At 39.0% G+C, this 15,872-nt stretch overlaps 1 protein-coding gene across 9 annotated transcripts in view; it reads left to right on the top strand.

Annotated features, from left to right (window-relative positions):
* CCSER2 (coiled-coil serine rich protein 2) overlaps positions 1–15,872 on the top strand; it is a 285,551-nt gene that overhangs the window by 141,677 nt on the left and 128,002 nt on the right. For all 9 annotated transcript variants that reach the window (XR_002822873.1, XM_023724846.1, XM_023724847.1 and 6 more), the window contains one exon: positions 15,188–15,350. Coding sequence is in view for 8 of the 9 variants with exons in the window: in XM_023724846.1 (XP_023580614.1) it covers positions 15,188–15,350 (163 nt within the window). In the remaining variant the exon portion in view is untranslated. The remainder of the gene's footprint in view (positions 1–15,187; positions 15,351–15,872) is intronic.

Below are 15,872 nucleotides of genomic sequence, written 5' to 3'. Positions count from 1 at the left end.
ACACAAGCCCCCACAATACGACACACTGACAGACACATAGGGGCAGGAAGCATTACAACACTTAAAAGTCCTTTAATCTGCTGACCATTCTTAAGTAGATTTCATGCTGAGTTGAAGAAATGTTATTTCCAAAATATTTCAAAATCATGGACTAGCAGATTTTGCCTCTGGCAAGGGGTCTTATTCTAGGGGTTCTGTTACATCATATCCTGACTGATGTTTAAGCCTTAAGATAAAGCTCACCATCAAGTTTAAGTCTGAGATTTTTAGAGGGCTTCTAATCTATTCAGGGCATAGATAGTTTGCCACACAGGTGTTAGACATTGATGAATTTCGTTTCCTTCAGGTAATGGAAGAAGAGTAGTAGCAGGATTTTAAGTTGCAGGATATAAAGTAATGATGAGCTGTGTAAGGGAGAAAAATACTAGATTTCATAGGAAGTAAGACTGTGTATGCTGAGCAGATAATCCGAGAAGCTGGGCTATATTAAGAAGAACGCAGCATCAGGATTGGAGGAAGATTCATTAACAACCTGCGTTATGCAGATGACACAGCCTTGCTTGCTGAAAGTGAAGAGGACTTGAAGCACTTACTGAAGAAAATCAAAGACTGAAGCCTTCAGTATCGATTGCACCTCAACATAAAGAAAACAGCAGTCCTCACAAATGGACCAATAAGCAACATCATGATAAACGGAGAAATAATTGAAGTTGTCAAGGACTTCTGTATCCATAGACAACACCCAGGGAAGCAACAGTCAAGAAATCAAAGGACGTATTGCATTGGGCAAATCTGCTGCAAAAGACCTCTTTAAAGTGTTAAAAAAGGAAAGATGTCACATTGAAGACTAAGGTGCGCCTGACCCAAGTCATAGTGTTTTCAGTCACCTCATATGTATGCAAAAGCTAGACAGTGAATAAGGAAGACTGAAGAAGAATTAATGCCTTTGAATTATGGTGTTGGCAAAGAATGTTGAATATGCAATGGACTACCAAAAGAACAAACATATCTGTCTTGGAACAAGTACAGCCAGAATGCTCCTTACAAGCAAGGATGGTGAGACTTTGTCTCACACATTATCAAGAGGGACCAGTTCTTGGAGAAGGTAAAGTAGGGGGGTCCCAAAAGCTTTACTCCATCCACATCATTAAGATAGACCCTACTTTGAGGACGCGCCTCTTCCCCAGAGATTCCCTCCCATGTTTAATTTTGCAGGATGGAGGCATCTCATTCTTTTATCTCATGGCCATCATTTTATTCTGTGTATAATTCTACTTTTGTTCTAAAGCTCTTTCAAAATGTTCAAGCATTGGTGGTCTGGCAGTGAGGTAATTTTCCCCTTTTTCTGCTTTAAGATCTTTCACAAAATGTTAGGAGAGAGATGTGTCACATTTGTTTTAGGATGTCCACCTCAGTGTTATCTAAAGGTGCTAGTCTCCAGTGGATTTATCTTTTTTTTTCCCCCCTTGCAGAACTGGATAATAGCCCACAGGAAAGATTTTTTTCCACAGTGTCTGAAAGACCTTTTCCAACCCCTTCTGGTTTTCCTCAGTTTCTTCACACTTTGCTTTTTCCAGTCTTTTTTTTTTTTGACATCTGGGGTTCCCACTAAAGTATGAACTGATTAGTATAGCTCTGGGAGCCCTGGATTATAAATTCATAAAACTATTCAAAATTCTTCTGCAAATTTATTCCAACCTTATTTAGGCCTTAGTATTTGACCACAGCTGTCAGCTCAACCTTAAGGGATTTACCCTGTTTTGAAGAGACTTCAGGGTTTCTAAGAAGCTTGAGGGGAAGAAAAGGGATCAGGTCAGAGGGAGTGATGGAGCAAAGGGAAATGGAGGAGCATAGGAGAAAAAGGGGTAGTAGGAGAGAGGCCATTAGGTTTGAATTGAAATTTGGGAGAATCTAAAGGAGAGATAATTTTAATTCTTTTCCATTTTTCTTCTTCCTTGGTCAAGAAATCTTTTAAGGAAACAATTTTGGAATCCAAATTTCTTTTGGTAGACCCTTGAGTGTTTGAGATTTGTTCCGTTTCCTTTCTAAGGTATGTCTCAAATGAACACTTCTGTTTTATCAGAACACGTGTGTTTCTTATGCTTTTGCTCAGTAACTTTTAACGGCCACTCATTGTCTTACCGATTAAAGCTTGACGTTTAGCATGTTCATAATATGGTCCTCGGATTCATCCTCATGAATTTCCACAGTGTACTTTCTTATATATGCTGTTAATTCCTCCATCCATTCTGTTTTAAAATTTTCTGTTGAAAAAGATTTCTTTGTGTTAATCTAATCACTTCCTAAGCCCCATCCCACAACGTCATGGTGCCTATTAAATTGCACTTTTTTCATGTTAAATTTCCTAAGGCTACATTTTTGCAAAACTGTTTAATGAGATTTAGTTATATGAGGTAGTAGTGTTGTCCTTGACTGCTTTCCAATTACTGTATTTTCTTCTGGAAATGTATCTTTCTATTTTAATACCAATTGTGTGTTAAATACAAGGTTTATGATTTTTTTTAATATGAGCTTTTCTCCTTTGAAGCCAAATTTCAGTTCAAAGCTTTCTTGATCAGATTGTAAAACCTCCTGTAAAGAACATTCTTCCCAGGTTTTCTAACGTGTTATTTCTTCCTCTGTCTTCACGGCAGTTGTTAGTTACAGATGGAAATATTACCTGTGTCTTTCATTACCGTCTCTGGACTTTAAAATTATAAGAGAAATAATCCAGGTTGCTTGTGGGTTAAGGGACCTAGTTTTACCCTAGGTAAGGTGGCCTTTGTCCTTGGCTCTGGAGAAATAACTTTTGGAGCAATTCAGGTGCCTTGGTCTGGGACTTCCAGACAACACATGAAAATTTGTGCTGGTGAGTAGGGGCTGGTCTGACCAGAGAAGACTCACCTGGGAGGCTGATATCAACTAGCCTCAAGAGGCGTGATTTAGCCGATGCAGGACTGGCCAGTAAAAGCTCTGAACATAGAGGCTCAGAGATCTTCCTGGTTAGTGAGAACATCTGCCCTTGGGAAGGTAACATGTCTCTTGGGACATGGAAGCTCTGTGTTGGGAGCCCTTCCATTCCAATCTCTTTTGTATCCTTTTTGATTTTAATAAATCTGTAGTCATAGTATGGTATACCCTCTGTGAATTCTGTGACTCATTGCATTGAATTGTCAAACCCAAAGGGGTGGTAGGAACCAGGAGGTCAGAAAGTGTGTTGTGTGGACCCCCAAGCTGACAGCCGACATTCTGAACGGGTAGTGGGAAACCAGCCCCAAATTTGTGTCCAGAAGGTGAGAAGGTTGGAGTGTCATGTGGACTCCCCAAACTTGCAGCTGGCACCTGCCTATTTAACAGCCTGAAGAACAGTATCCTTTTAACAAGTGAGCTCTGTCCTAGCTCCGGATGGCTAGGGTCAGAAAGAGAGTGCCATGGGGGCAGCTGGTGACTAGGAGGGAGAAGCAAGTATGTAAGGACTCATATATATGTATTTTTCTCTCTATATATATTTTTAATTGTATTATAAATGAAAGTTTACAATTCAAGTTAGTGTCTCATACAAAAATTTATACATGACATTGTTATGTGACCCTAATTGCTCTCCCTGTACTGTCACAAGACACTCTTCCTTTCTACCCCTGATTTCCTGAGTCCATTCAACCAGCTCCTGACCCTCTCTGTCTTCTCATCTCACCTCCGGACAGAAGTTGCCCGTTTAGTCTCATGTATCTACTTGAGCTAAGAAGCACACTGTTCACGACTATCCTTTTAAGTCCCATAGTTCAGTCTAATCTTTGTCTGAAGAGTTGGACTGGGGAATTGTTTTAGTTCTGGGTTGACACAGAGTCCGGGGGCCATGCTTTCCAGGGTTCCTCCATTCTCAGTCAGACCATTAAGTCTGGTCTTTTTACTAGAATTTGAGTTCTGCACCCCACCTTTCTCCTGCTCCATCAGGGCTCTCTGTTGTGTTCCCTGTAAGGGCGGTCATTGGTGGTAGCCAGGCACCATCCAGTTCTTCTGGTCTCAGGCTGATGGAGTCTCTGGTTTATGTGGCCCTTTGTGTCTCTTAGGCTAACACTTGCCTTGTGTCTGTGGTGTTCTTCATTCTCCTTTACTCCAGGTGGGTTGGGACCAATTGATGCATCTTAGATGGCTGCTCGCTAGCTTTTAAGACCCAGGTGCCACTCACCAAAGTAGGATGCAGAATATTTTCTTAATAAACTTTGTTATACCAGTTGACCTGGATGTCCCTGGAAAGCATGGTCCCCAGACCCCCACCCCTGCTACTCTGTCCCTCGAAGTGTTTGATTGTATTCAGGAAACTTCTTAACTTTGCTTTAGTCCAGTTGTGCTGACATCCCCTGTAGTGTGTGCTGTCCTTCCCTCCACCTGCGATAATTCTTGTCTACTATCTAGTTAGTGAATAACTCTCCCCCCCCACCCCCTCTTGTAACCATCAAAGAATGTTTTCTTCTGTGTTTAAACCTTTTCTTGAGTTCTTACAATAGTGGTCTTATACAGTATTTGTCCTTCTGTGACTGACTGAATTCACTCAGCGTAATGCCCTCCAGATTCCTCCAGGTTATGTTTCACAGCTTCATCGTTGTTCTTTATCATTGCATAGTAGTCCATTGTGTGAATATACCATAATTTGTTTATCGATTCATCCATTGATGGACACCTAGGTTGTTTCCATGTTTTTGCTATTGTGAACAGTGGTTCAGTGAACATGGGTGTGCATATCTCTATTCGTGTGACGGCTCTTATTTCTCTAGGATATATGCAAAGGAGCAAGATTGCTAAATCATATGGTACTTCTATTTCTAGCTTTTTAAGGAAGCACCAAATCAATTTCCAAAGTGGTTGTACCATTTTACATTCCCACCAACAGTGTATAAGTGTTCCAGTCTCTCCACAACCTCTCCAACATTTCTTATTTTGTGTTTTTTTAATTAATGCCAGCCTTGTTGGGGTGAGATGGTATCTAGGCCATGATTTGCATTTCTCTAATGGCTAATGATTGTAAGCATTTCTTCATGTGTCTGTTAGCTGCTGAATGTCTTCTTTGGTAAAGTGTCTGTTCATATCCTTTGCCCATTTTTTAATTGGGTTATTTGTCTTGTTGTTGTTGAGGTTTTGCAGTATCTTGTAGATTTTAGAGATCAGACACTGATCGGATTTGTCGTAGCCAAAACTTTTTTCCCATTTTGTAGGTTGTCTTTTGACTCTTTTGGTCAAGTCTTTTGATGAGTATAAGTGTTTGATTTTTAAGAGCTCCCAGTTATCTAGTTTCTCTTCTAGTGTTTGTGCATTGTTAGTAATGGTTTGTATTCTGTTTGTGTATTAGGGCTTCTAGTGTTGTCCCTATTTTTTCTCCATGATATTTGTTTTGATTTTATATTTAGGTCTTTGACCCATCTTGAGTTAGTTTTTGTGCACGGTGTGAGGTATGGGTCTTGTTTCGGTTTTTTGCAGATGGATATCCAGTTACGCCACTTGTTAAAGAGGCTGTCTTTTCCCAATTAATAGACTTTGGGTCTTTGTCAAATATCAGCTGCTCATAGGTGGATGAATTTACGTCTGGATTCTCAATTCTGTTCCATTGGTTTATGTGTCTGCTGTTGTATCAGTACCAGGCTGTTTTGACGACCGTGGCGGTATAATAGGTTCTAAAATCAGGTAGTGTGAGGCCTTCCACTTTGTTCTTCTTCTTGAGTAATGCTTTACTTATCTGGGACCTCTCCCCTTTCCATATGAAGTTGGTGATTTGTTTCTCCATCTCATTAAAAAATGCTGGTGGAATTTGGATCAGGATTGCATTGTATCTATAGATCGCTTTGGGTAGAATTGACATTTTTACAATGTTGAGTCTTCCTATCCATGAGCAAGGTATGTTTTTCCACTTACGCGGGTCTCTTGGTTTCTTGCAGTAGTGTCTTATAGTTTTCATTGTATAGGTCTTTTACGTCTCTGGTTAGCTTTATTTCTAAGTATTTTATCTTCTTGGGGGCTATTGTAAATGGTATTGATTTGGTGATTTCCTGTTTGAGGTTCTCTTTGTTGGTGTAGAGGAATCCAACTGATTTTTGTATGTTTCTCTTGTATCCTGAAACTTTGCTGAAATCTTCTATGAGTTCCAGTAGTTTTCTTGTGGATTCTTTGGGGTTTTCTGTGTATAAGATCATATCATCTGCAAATAGAGATACTTTGACTTCTTCCTTACCAGTGTGGAAACCCTTTATTTTTCTAACCTAATTGTTCTGGCTAGGATCTCCAGCACAATGCTGAATAAGAATGGTGATAAAGGGCATCCTTGTCTGGTTCCCATTCTCAAGTGGAATGCTTTCAAACTCTCTCCAGTTAGGATGATGTTGGCTATTGGCTTTGTATAAATGCTCTTAATTATGTTGAGGAATTTCCCTTCTATTCCTATTTTGTTGAGAGTTTTTATCATGAATGGGTGTTGGACTTTGTTGAATGCCATTTCTACATCGATTGATAGATCATGTGGTTCTTGTCTTTTGTTTTATTAATGTGATGGATTACATTGATTGTTTTTCTGATGTTGAACCGTTGCTGCATACCTGGTATAAATCTCACTTGATCATAGTGAATTCGTTTTTTGATATGTTGCTGAATTCTTTTGGCTAGAATTTTGAGGATTTTTGCATCAGTGTTCATGAGCGATATTGTTCTGTAATTTTCTTTTTTTGTGGTGTCTTTACCTGGTTTTGGTATCAGACTTATGCTGGCTTCATAGAATGAGTTTTGGAATAGTCTTTCGTTTTCAGTGCTCTGAAATACCTTAGTAGTAGTGGTGTTAACTCTTCTCTGAAAGTTTGGTAGAATTCTCCAGTGAAACCGTCTGGGCCAGGGCTTTTTTTTTGTTGGGCGTTTTTAAATTACCTTTTGTCATGGATTGAACTGTGTCCCCCCAAAAATGTGTGTAACAGTTTGGCTAGGCCATGATTCCCAGAATTGTGTCGTTGTCCTCCATTTTATGATTGTAATTTTATGTTAAAGAGGATTAGGGTGGGATTGTAACACCACCTTTACCCAGGTCACATCCATGATCCAATGTAAAGGGAGGTTCCATGGGGTGTGGCCTGCACCACCTTTTGTCCCTCAAGAGATAAAAGGAAAGGGAAGCAAGCAGAGAGTCGGGGACCTCATACTATCAAGAAAGCAGTGCCGGGAGCAGAGCCTGTCCTTTGGACCAGGGTCCCTGCGCAGAGAAGCTCCTAGTCCAAGGGAACACTGAAGAGAAGAAGGCTGACAGAAAAAGGCTTCCCCTAGAGCTAACGCCCTGAATTTGGACTTTTAGCCTACTTTAACTATGAGGAAATAAACTTCTCTTTGTTAAAACCATCCACTTGTGTTTCTGTTATAGCAGCACTAGATGACTAAGACACCTTTTCAAGATCTTCTTTTGTTACACGTTTATTTTGTTGTTTTACCTCTGTTTGTGTTAGTTTAGGTAGGTAGTGAGTTTCTCAAAATTTGTCCATTTCCTCTAGGTTTTCAAATTTGTCAGAGTACAATTTTTCATAGTATTCTGTTAAGATTCTTTTAATTTCAGTTGGGTCTATTGTGATATCACCCATCTCGTTTCTTATACGGGTTATTTGCTTCCTCTCCTGTTTTTCTTTTGACCGTTTGGCCAGTGGTTTATCAATTTTGTTGATCGTTTCAAAGAACCAGCTTTTGGTCTTGTTAACTCTTTCAATGGTTTTTCTAGTCTCTGTTTCATTTAATTTTGCTCTAATTCTTATTATTTCATTTCTTCTGGCACCTGAGGGCTTCTTTTGTTGCTCTCTTTCTACTTGTTACAGTTGTAGGGTTAATGTTTTGATTTTGGCCCTTTCTTCTTTTTGGATGTGTGCATTTATTGCTCTAAACTGACCTCTGAGCACTGCTTTTGCTATGTCCCAGAGGTTCTGGTAGGATGTGTTTTCATTCTCGTTTGATTCTATGAATTTCTTTATTCCACCCTTAATTACTTCTGTAACCCAGTAGTTTTTGAGCAAGGTGTTGTTCAGTTTCCATGTGTTTGATGTTTTTCCTTGCTTATTCTGTTACTGATTTCTACTTTTATGACTTTATGGTCAGAAAAGAAGCTTTGTAGTATTTCGATGATTTGGATTCTGTTAAGACTGGCTTTGTGGCCTAATATGTGGTCTGTTCTGGAGAATGTTGCATGTGCATTGGAAAAAAATATATAGTTGGCTGCTGTTGGATGATGTGTTCGGTATATGTCCATAAGATCAAGTTAGTTGATTATAGCATTTAGATCTTCCGTGTCTTTGTGGAGCTTCTTTCTGGATGTCCTGTGTTCACTGAAAGTAGTGTGTTGAAGTCTTCTCCTACTATTGTGGAGCTGTCTGTCTCTCTTTTCAGTGCTGTTAGAGTTTGTCTTATGTATTTTGGAGCCCTGTTGTTGGGTGCGTAAATATTTATTACAGTTATGTTCTGGTCTACTGACCATTTAATCATTGTATAGTTTGTTCCTTATCCTTCGTTGTGGATTTTAAAGTCTATTTTGTCAGAGATTAATATTGCCGCTCCTGCTCTTTTTTGAATGTTGTTTGCTTGATATATTTTTTTCCATCCTTTGAGTTTTAAGTTTGTGTCTTTCAGTCTAAGGTGTGTCTCTTGTAGGCAGTATATAGATGGATCATGTTTTTTTAATCCAGTCTACCACTCTGTCTCTTTATTGGTGCATAGTCCATATACATTCATCGTAATTCTTGATAGGTATGAGTTTAGTGCTGTTACTTTGATGCCTTTTTTTGTGTGTTGTTGACACTTTCTCTGTTTCACTTAATTTTGTGTGCTGAGCTGTTTTTCTTATGTATTTTCTTTTCATCTTTTTCATTGTTGATTTTGTATTTGCTGAGTCTTTATATTTTCCTAGTTTTTTATTTTGATGTGTAGGATTGTGAGTTTCCTTTGCGGTTACCTTAATATTTACCCCTATTTTTTAAGTTTAAACCAGTCTTTTATTTCTTTATATCACCTTGACTTCCTCTCCGTATGAAAAATCTATGTCTACATTTTTTAGTCCCTCTTTTTTGTTTTAATGTTGTCATCCTTTACATATTGACATGTCTGTTTCCCTATTTTCAGTGTTTTAGCTTTGATTTATTTTCATGACTTCCCTGTCTGGTTTGATATCTGGTTGCTCTGTCCTGTGTTGTAGTCTTGAGTTGTTATCTGATGTTACTGATTTTCTAACGGGAGGACTCCCTTTAGTATTTCTGTAATTTTGGTTTGGTTTTTGCAAATTCCCTAAATTCTGTGTATCTGGAAATTCCTTAATTTCACCATCATATTTGAGATACAGGTTTGCTGGATATGTAATTCTTGGCTGGCAGTTTTTTTTTTTCCTTCAAAGCTTTATATATGTCATCCCATTACCTTCTTGCCTGCGTGGTTTCTGCTGAATAGTCTGAGCTTAGTCTTAGTAACTCTCTGTTGTATATGACTTTTTGTTTATCCCTAGCTGCTCTTGAAATTCTCTCTTTATCTTTGGCTTTGGTAAGTTTGATTATAATATGTCTTGGTGACTTTCTTTTGAGATCTATCATATGTGGGGTTCGATGAGCATCTTGAATAGATATCTTTTCATCTTTCACGATATCAGGGAAGTTTTCTGCCAAGAAATCTGCACCAATTCTCTCTATATTTTCTGTTATCCCCCCCCGTTTTGGTACTCTAATCACTCGTAGGTTATTCCTCTTGATATAGTGCCACATAATTTTTAGGGTTTCTTCATTTTTTTAAATCTTTTTATGTTATTTTTCCTCAAATAAGTTGGTGTCATGTACTTTATCTTCAGTCTCACTCATTGTGACTTCCATTGCCTCAGTTCTGTTCCTATGACTTCACTGAGTTGTCTTATTCTCAAATTTTATTGTTAATCTTCTGGGTTTCTGATTTCTGTCCATGGATTCTTGCAGCCTGTTAAATTTGTCATTATGCTCTTTTCTAATCTTCTTAAGTTCCTCTATTGCTTGGTCTGCGTTTTACATAATTTTCTTCCAGATGTCTTGAAGAGTTCTGTATATTAATCTGTTGTATTCTACCTCTGGTATTTCCAGAAAATTCCTTCCCCCAGAAAATTTCTAGAGTTTTTATTTTAGGATTTTTCTGAAGCCATCATGGACTGCCTCTTTATGTGATTTGATATTGACTTTTGTCTCAGCCATCAATAAGTTATTATGTTTATTTATTTTATATTTACTGTGTCCTGGCTTCTTGTTTTGTTATGCCCAAGTCGGCTGCTTGTGCGAGCTAGCGTGATCATCCATGTCCCTGAAGCTCCAAGGTCCTGCTACCAGGTGCCCAGACCTGCCACTAAGTATGTGAGCCCAGGAGTCCACCCACTCATCCTGTATGGATTCAGCTCAGGTGTCCAGATAGTCGTCCACCAAGTGTGTGGTGCAGGCTCTCACCTACAGTCCTAGATGGTCATGGGTGATTGATGTAGGCCCAGGCATCTGGCTGTACCAGAGGGACACACGCTGAGGAAGATGGGGGTCTAACAGCCGTCCCCGAGTGTCTAGGAGGAAAGAATGTCCCTGTTCCCTAGAGAACATAGGTGGGTGGCATTTGCAGCTGGACTATGAGCACCCAGTGCTGTTCGCTGTAAGGACTGGGGGGCACCTCTTATTCTTGGGCCCCTGTCGCAGGTGGCTAGGTGACATAGATGGAGCCATCAGTCCTCAGGCCCCTGATGTGGGTAGATAAAGACTGCTTAATGGGCAGAGCAGTGTCAAATGTCAGGAACCTACCACTTCACAGCTGAAACAGTTGAAGTTAGACTTCAGGTATATACCCTGCTGTGCTGTGGTAATGAGGGCCTATGTTGAAATGGGCCCACACAAGTCTGTGTAGGGGTAAAAGGCACTCAAAGTGCTTGGACCTCTTATACCTGTCCCTAGGCACAGTGAGCTGTGCCTACCCTGAGTTCCTGGCTTAGGGGACTCAGCAGATTATTTTTTCCGTGTTTGTTAATTTGTTCCCTCTCCAAGGCTGGGAGAATGGCTCAGGGCTCGTGACGGGTCCTAGTTCCGGCCCAGGGAACTCGGCAATTGCTGAAGCCCTCCTTGACCCAGTGCAGAGCGGGGAGCGGGGAGGTAAATGGGAGAGATGTTTTCCCCGAGGGGGGTGTTTTAGATACACATGGTAGGCTAGACACGAGTACTTATCTTTCACCAATCGAGGGCTGCTTCTCACTGGTTCTGGATAGCTGAGTAGACTGTCTGCTGCTGGGTCTCTCCTGATCTGGAAAACGCCTCCCAAATGCTGCTGCTTGCCTCACCGTGCACCACGAGCTGATCTGTCCTGAAGGGCTCTGGGTATTGCCCGGTCAGGTCTGTCAACTCCTCACTGCTTGTGAACCATCTCTCCCTCTCCATGCCACTCAGTCCGATTCCTCAACTTTGCCTTTGATATTCAGGGCTCCTAGATTGTCATAGATAATCGATTCACTTGTTTTTTTGGGTCTTTGTTGTAAGAGGGACCACCGGAAGTGTCTAACTACCCCACCATTTTGGCCCCACCTCCCAGTACTCATATATTAGGGATTGGATTCATGCTGTGTGTCATATTTTGTTCCTTTATCAATTCAGGAGAATTGGGTATGATGAGTTTTAGACATATGAATCCCCACATCACATACCATTCAGCAGCGTTAGATCCTCTTTCCAGTGGCTGAGGGTAAAAGTCCTGATATTGTCTGTCTGCCTCCCAAAAAACCAAAACCAAACTCATTGCTGTTGACTTGAATTCCCTGCCTCAGGTTTTCAACACTGTGTGTCTTTACAGAAGAAGACTGTCGCATCTTTCTCTCACAGAGCAGCTGGTGGGTCCAAACCACCCACCTTTCAGTTAGCAGCCGAGTGCTTAACCACTGCGCAACCAGGGCTCCTCCGCTGCCTCCTACTCATAGTAAAAGAACTACCAAAATCTGCTGCCTCATACCTTTGGAGCAGGAGACCTCTTTCAGTTGTATATTCATTTTCCAGGAGGGATACTAAATTCATAGTCAGGGCCAAACCTGGCCTGCAGACAGCTTTGATCAGCATATTGGTTTAAAAATGTTCAAATTGGGGTGCCTTTAGGTTTGCCAGTACCCTCTCTTTAGTTTACCACAGGCCCTATCATTCCCTGTGGCATTGTACATTTAGAGACACTTTCTTTCATACTCTTGTTTGTCCTGTTCCTTCAGTTACCAGCTTCTGGAAGCTTGTTTTGAAGTCTCTCCATTTCATAATTTTGTTTACTTTCCGTTTTCTTTTCTATACTCTTTCTTTGATCCTGTCAGGGAACCCTTAATCTTTTCTAAGAAACTACCACCAATGTTATTTCACATCCCTTCTTAGCAGCGAGATAGACCTTTTTGAAGTATATAGAACACATGAATGACAGGTGCCTCAGGTAGGAATATAAGCAGAACACTTCCTGCAGAGTTTTGGAACAGTCATTCCTCTTAGAGTTTAAGCCCCTTCCGTTTCAGTTTGAACTTCAGCCTTTTGTAATCATGGCAAATGTTTGTTTCCAATGCTTATTTACCATTATGCCCATGTTGAGTTCAAGTTGAGGTAAAGATGCTTTAATTTGGAGCCTACAGTGTGTGGTACCAACAACTTTTAGCAAACACAAAAACAGCACATCAGTTTCTGCATTGTAATTTCCCACAATATTTAAAACCCATTTTCCTGGTCTGTTTGCCTGGTTTGTTTGCTTTTGGTTACTCTATGGGCACCATGTTTATATCATTCTAAGAACATACTGGCTTCTTAAAATTTCCACCTTTGGTCATAAAACAATATGTGTACCGACTGCTTAACGAGAAACTATTTGTTCTGTAAACCTTCACCTAAAGTACAATTTAAAAAAAAATAAAAAACATTTCCACCTTTGGGAGTAAGTGGAGTTTTTCCTGCCAGAATTAAGGAAAATTATGAATTCAGAGTATTTAGAAGTAGATACAGATTATCCCTTAGCTATATAGAGTTACTTAAACTGAAGTAACCTTTTAAGTGATGCCTTTGAATTATGGTATTGGTGAAGAATATTGAATATACCATGGACTGCCAGAAAAATAAACAAATCTGTCTTGGAAGAAGTACAGCCAGAATGCCCCTTAGAAGGAAGGATGGCGAGACTTCGTCTCACATACTTTGGACGTGTTATCAGAAGGGATCAGTTCCTGGAGAAGGATGTCATGCCTGGTAAAGTAGATGGTCAGCGAAAAAAGAGGAAGACCCTCAACAAGATGGATTGACACAGTGGCTGCAACAGTGGGCTCAAGCATAACAGTGATCGTGAGCATTGCGCAGGACAGGGCAGTGTTTTCACTCTGTGTAGTACATAGGGTTGCTGTGAGTCAGAACCGACTTGATGGCACCTGACAACAATATAGAGTTGCTTAAACTAAACTAACATTTTAATGCCATGTAGAAATACTTACAGAACTTATTTGATGGAATCCATGAGCATAGTACAAATATGAATTTATAAATGATGTTGTTAAAGGGAGTAAACTAAAAGCAGTTTTAAACCTTTTTACAATTTTTTTTTTTAATTTCTTTTTCTTTTGCAATCTCATTTTCCACTTCTGGTTTTCTTCGGCATAATGATCACCATTCTATTATTTATCCTACAGTCAGGTTTTCTATAATTGAACTCTTTTTTTTTTTTTAAATTTTGATTTATCAAAATGAGATAACAGGAAATCGAAATTGAATTGCTTGAAATAATTTCAAGTGTAAGACTTCTTTAAAAAAGATGTATGGGTCTACTTAAAATGCATGGTTATTTTTCTCCCAAAATTGACTCTCCTAATGAATGTAAACAAAATTTTGACATCCTTTCAAAGCCGTTTAAATTGTTACATATTTAGAAAAAAATACATTAAAATGAGTTCAATATATATGAGAATTCAACATCTACAATTTATTTTAACTATATTATCTCTTTTTTTTTTTTTTACTTGGAAGGTTTATCTTTAACTAGTATACTATAATGACTCACTCTCCAGTTTTCAAATTAAAAAGTTTTTGGTTAAGTGAAATGGTAGAGTCATTTAAATAAGTTTTTTTTTTTCTCTCAAATTGGGGATTATATTGACCACTAAAGCTTTTTATCACAAGGAATTGTGAACATGCAGAATTTGAACTGTATCATGCAACAATTTTCAGACTAGAGAAACCTTTTCTGTTCCGTGGCTTGGGTTAGTGTTCTAGTTCTATTTTTAGTAACAGTCCTAACTCAGTAGCTATGTAAGCACTGAGCGAAGATGGAGTCACAGGGTAAACTGGGCTGGCTTCCCAAGGGAGGGCTGGGAGTTGAGCAGGAAGGAAGGCCTGTTTGTCAGTGCCTTGCATGCAGCTATGTCTGAGTAAGCTGCCTGAGTAGGTTGCCAAGCAGTACAATGTCTCCCTTGTACAAAGGAACTCTGTTAGTGAGTGCTCAGATATGTGAGGAGAAAGTATTTGGGTAAGTGAAAGAGAAGCTGGGATGTTTCAAAGAGATTCTTTTCGTGTTTTTGTGGTATGTGGATTGCAGGGAGTGTACTTTGTTGCTGTAAAGTACTGGCTTTGTTTTCAGTGGCATTTTAGACTTTTTGAACAAACTTTACTGCAGGCAGATTTGAAGAGTCTTTCTAAAAATGTGAGCTTCATTTAAAAATATGGTTTGTTTTCGATGAAAAGTTAATCTGTACTTCTTGAAATCAATGAAAATTAATTGTGGCATTTGTTTTAAGAATGAATTCTTTACTAGACTTAAAATTTTCTCCTTTTTGCCATAATTTTCACTCTGAAATCTGAACTAATGATAGTGATAAAAACCATTTAAAACTGATTACTGCTGTTTAAAATGTGTAGTGTTGATTTCAAGGATAATTTGCTTGTTTTAAAACAGTGTGGCACTTGCTGACTTCCATGAGTATGAAAAAAAGTTATAATTTTCTTCAGTTTTTTACTATAAAGTTCAATTATCACCAGAAGAACTCACTATTTTTCCTTTGAAAAGTTTTGAGTTTGTGATTAGTTAACATAAATGGTTGTTACGTTTAGAATACTACTTTTATATTATTGGCAGCATCTAATTATCAAGCTTTGTTAACTTTTATAGAGTGTGTACGTATTTATAGTGTATTGCTTTTAAATCTGTCTAGTGGAGTGTGACAATATGAACCGCTTTGACCGATCAGACAGAAATGTTCGGCAGTCTCAGGAGGGATTTTGGAAAAGGTCACCCCAGAGGTGGAGTGGACAAGAACACTACCACCTCAGCCATCCTGACCACTATCATCACCATGGAAAAAGTGACTTGAGCAGGTGAGTGCTATTCTAACTTACGTTTCATTTTATAACCTCTGATTAATTTTGAGTTATAATTTTCCTACCAAAAAATTTTTTTTCTGGTTTTTAGAGGCACCAAAAAGCATTTCGTGGTTATGTGTTCCTCATTGGAATAATATATCTATTTTTTTCCCTTTTGGCCTTAATCCTTTTTCATTAGCTTCCTCGTAAATATAAGTATTTTATTTATATCTGGTATTTGGACTTTTAGCTGTGGTGTGGTTTTCTAATTCTCATTTAGAAATGATTAAATGTTGCCTTTGTCAGAAGTTTATTATTTTTCTAAATAATTTGTAAAATTGGTGCCAGGTTACTTGTTCTTCTTTTGCTTAAGTAATAACTGCAAATTTTTTAATGAATTCGTCGAGTACTATTACAAACAGAAGAAGGTACTGTGCAATGTTAGAAGGCTTGCCTTTTGTCAAGTGTAGGCCAGTCTTTAGTTAGATCAGACCTTATTTTATGTGCAGTGAGACTTTGTAGTCATTCAAACGTGGG

Source organism: Trichechus manatus, unplaced genomic scaffold, assembly GCF_000243295.1.
Source record: "Trichechus manatus latirostris isolate Lorelei unplaced genomic scaffold, TriManLat1.0 scaffold00265, whole genome shotgun sequence".
Classification (NCBI taxonomy): domain Eukaryota; kingdom Metazoa; phylum Chordata; class Mammalia; order Sirenia; family Trichechidae; genus Trichechus; species Trichechus manatus.
This window is presented reverse-complemented; position numbering and strand designations above follow the sequence as displayed.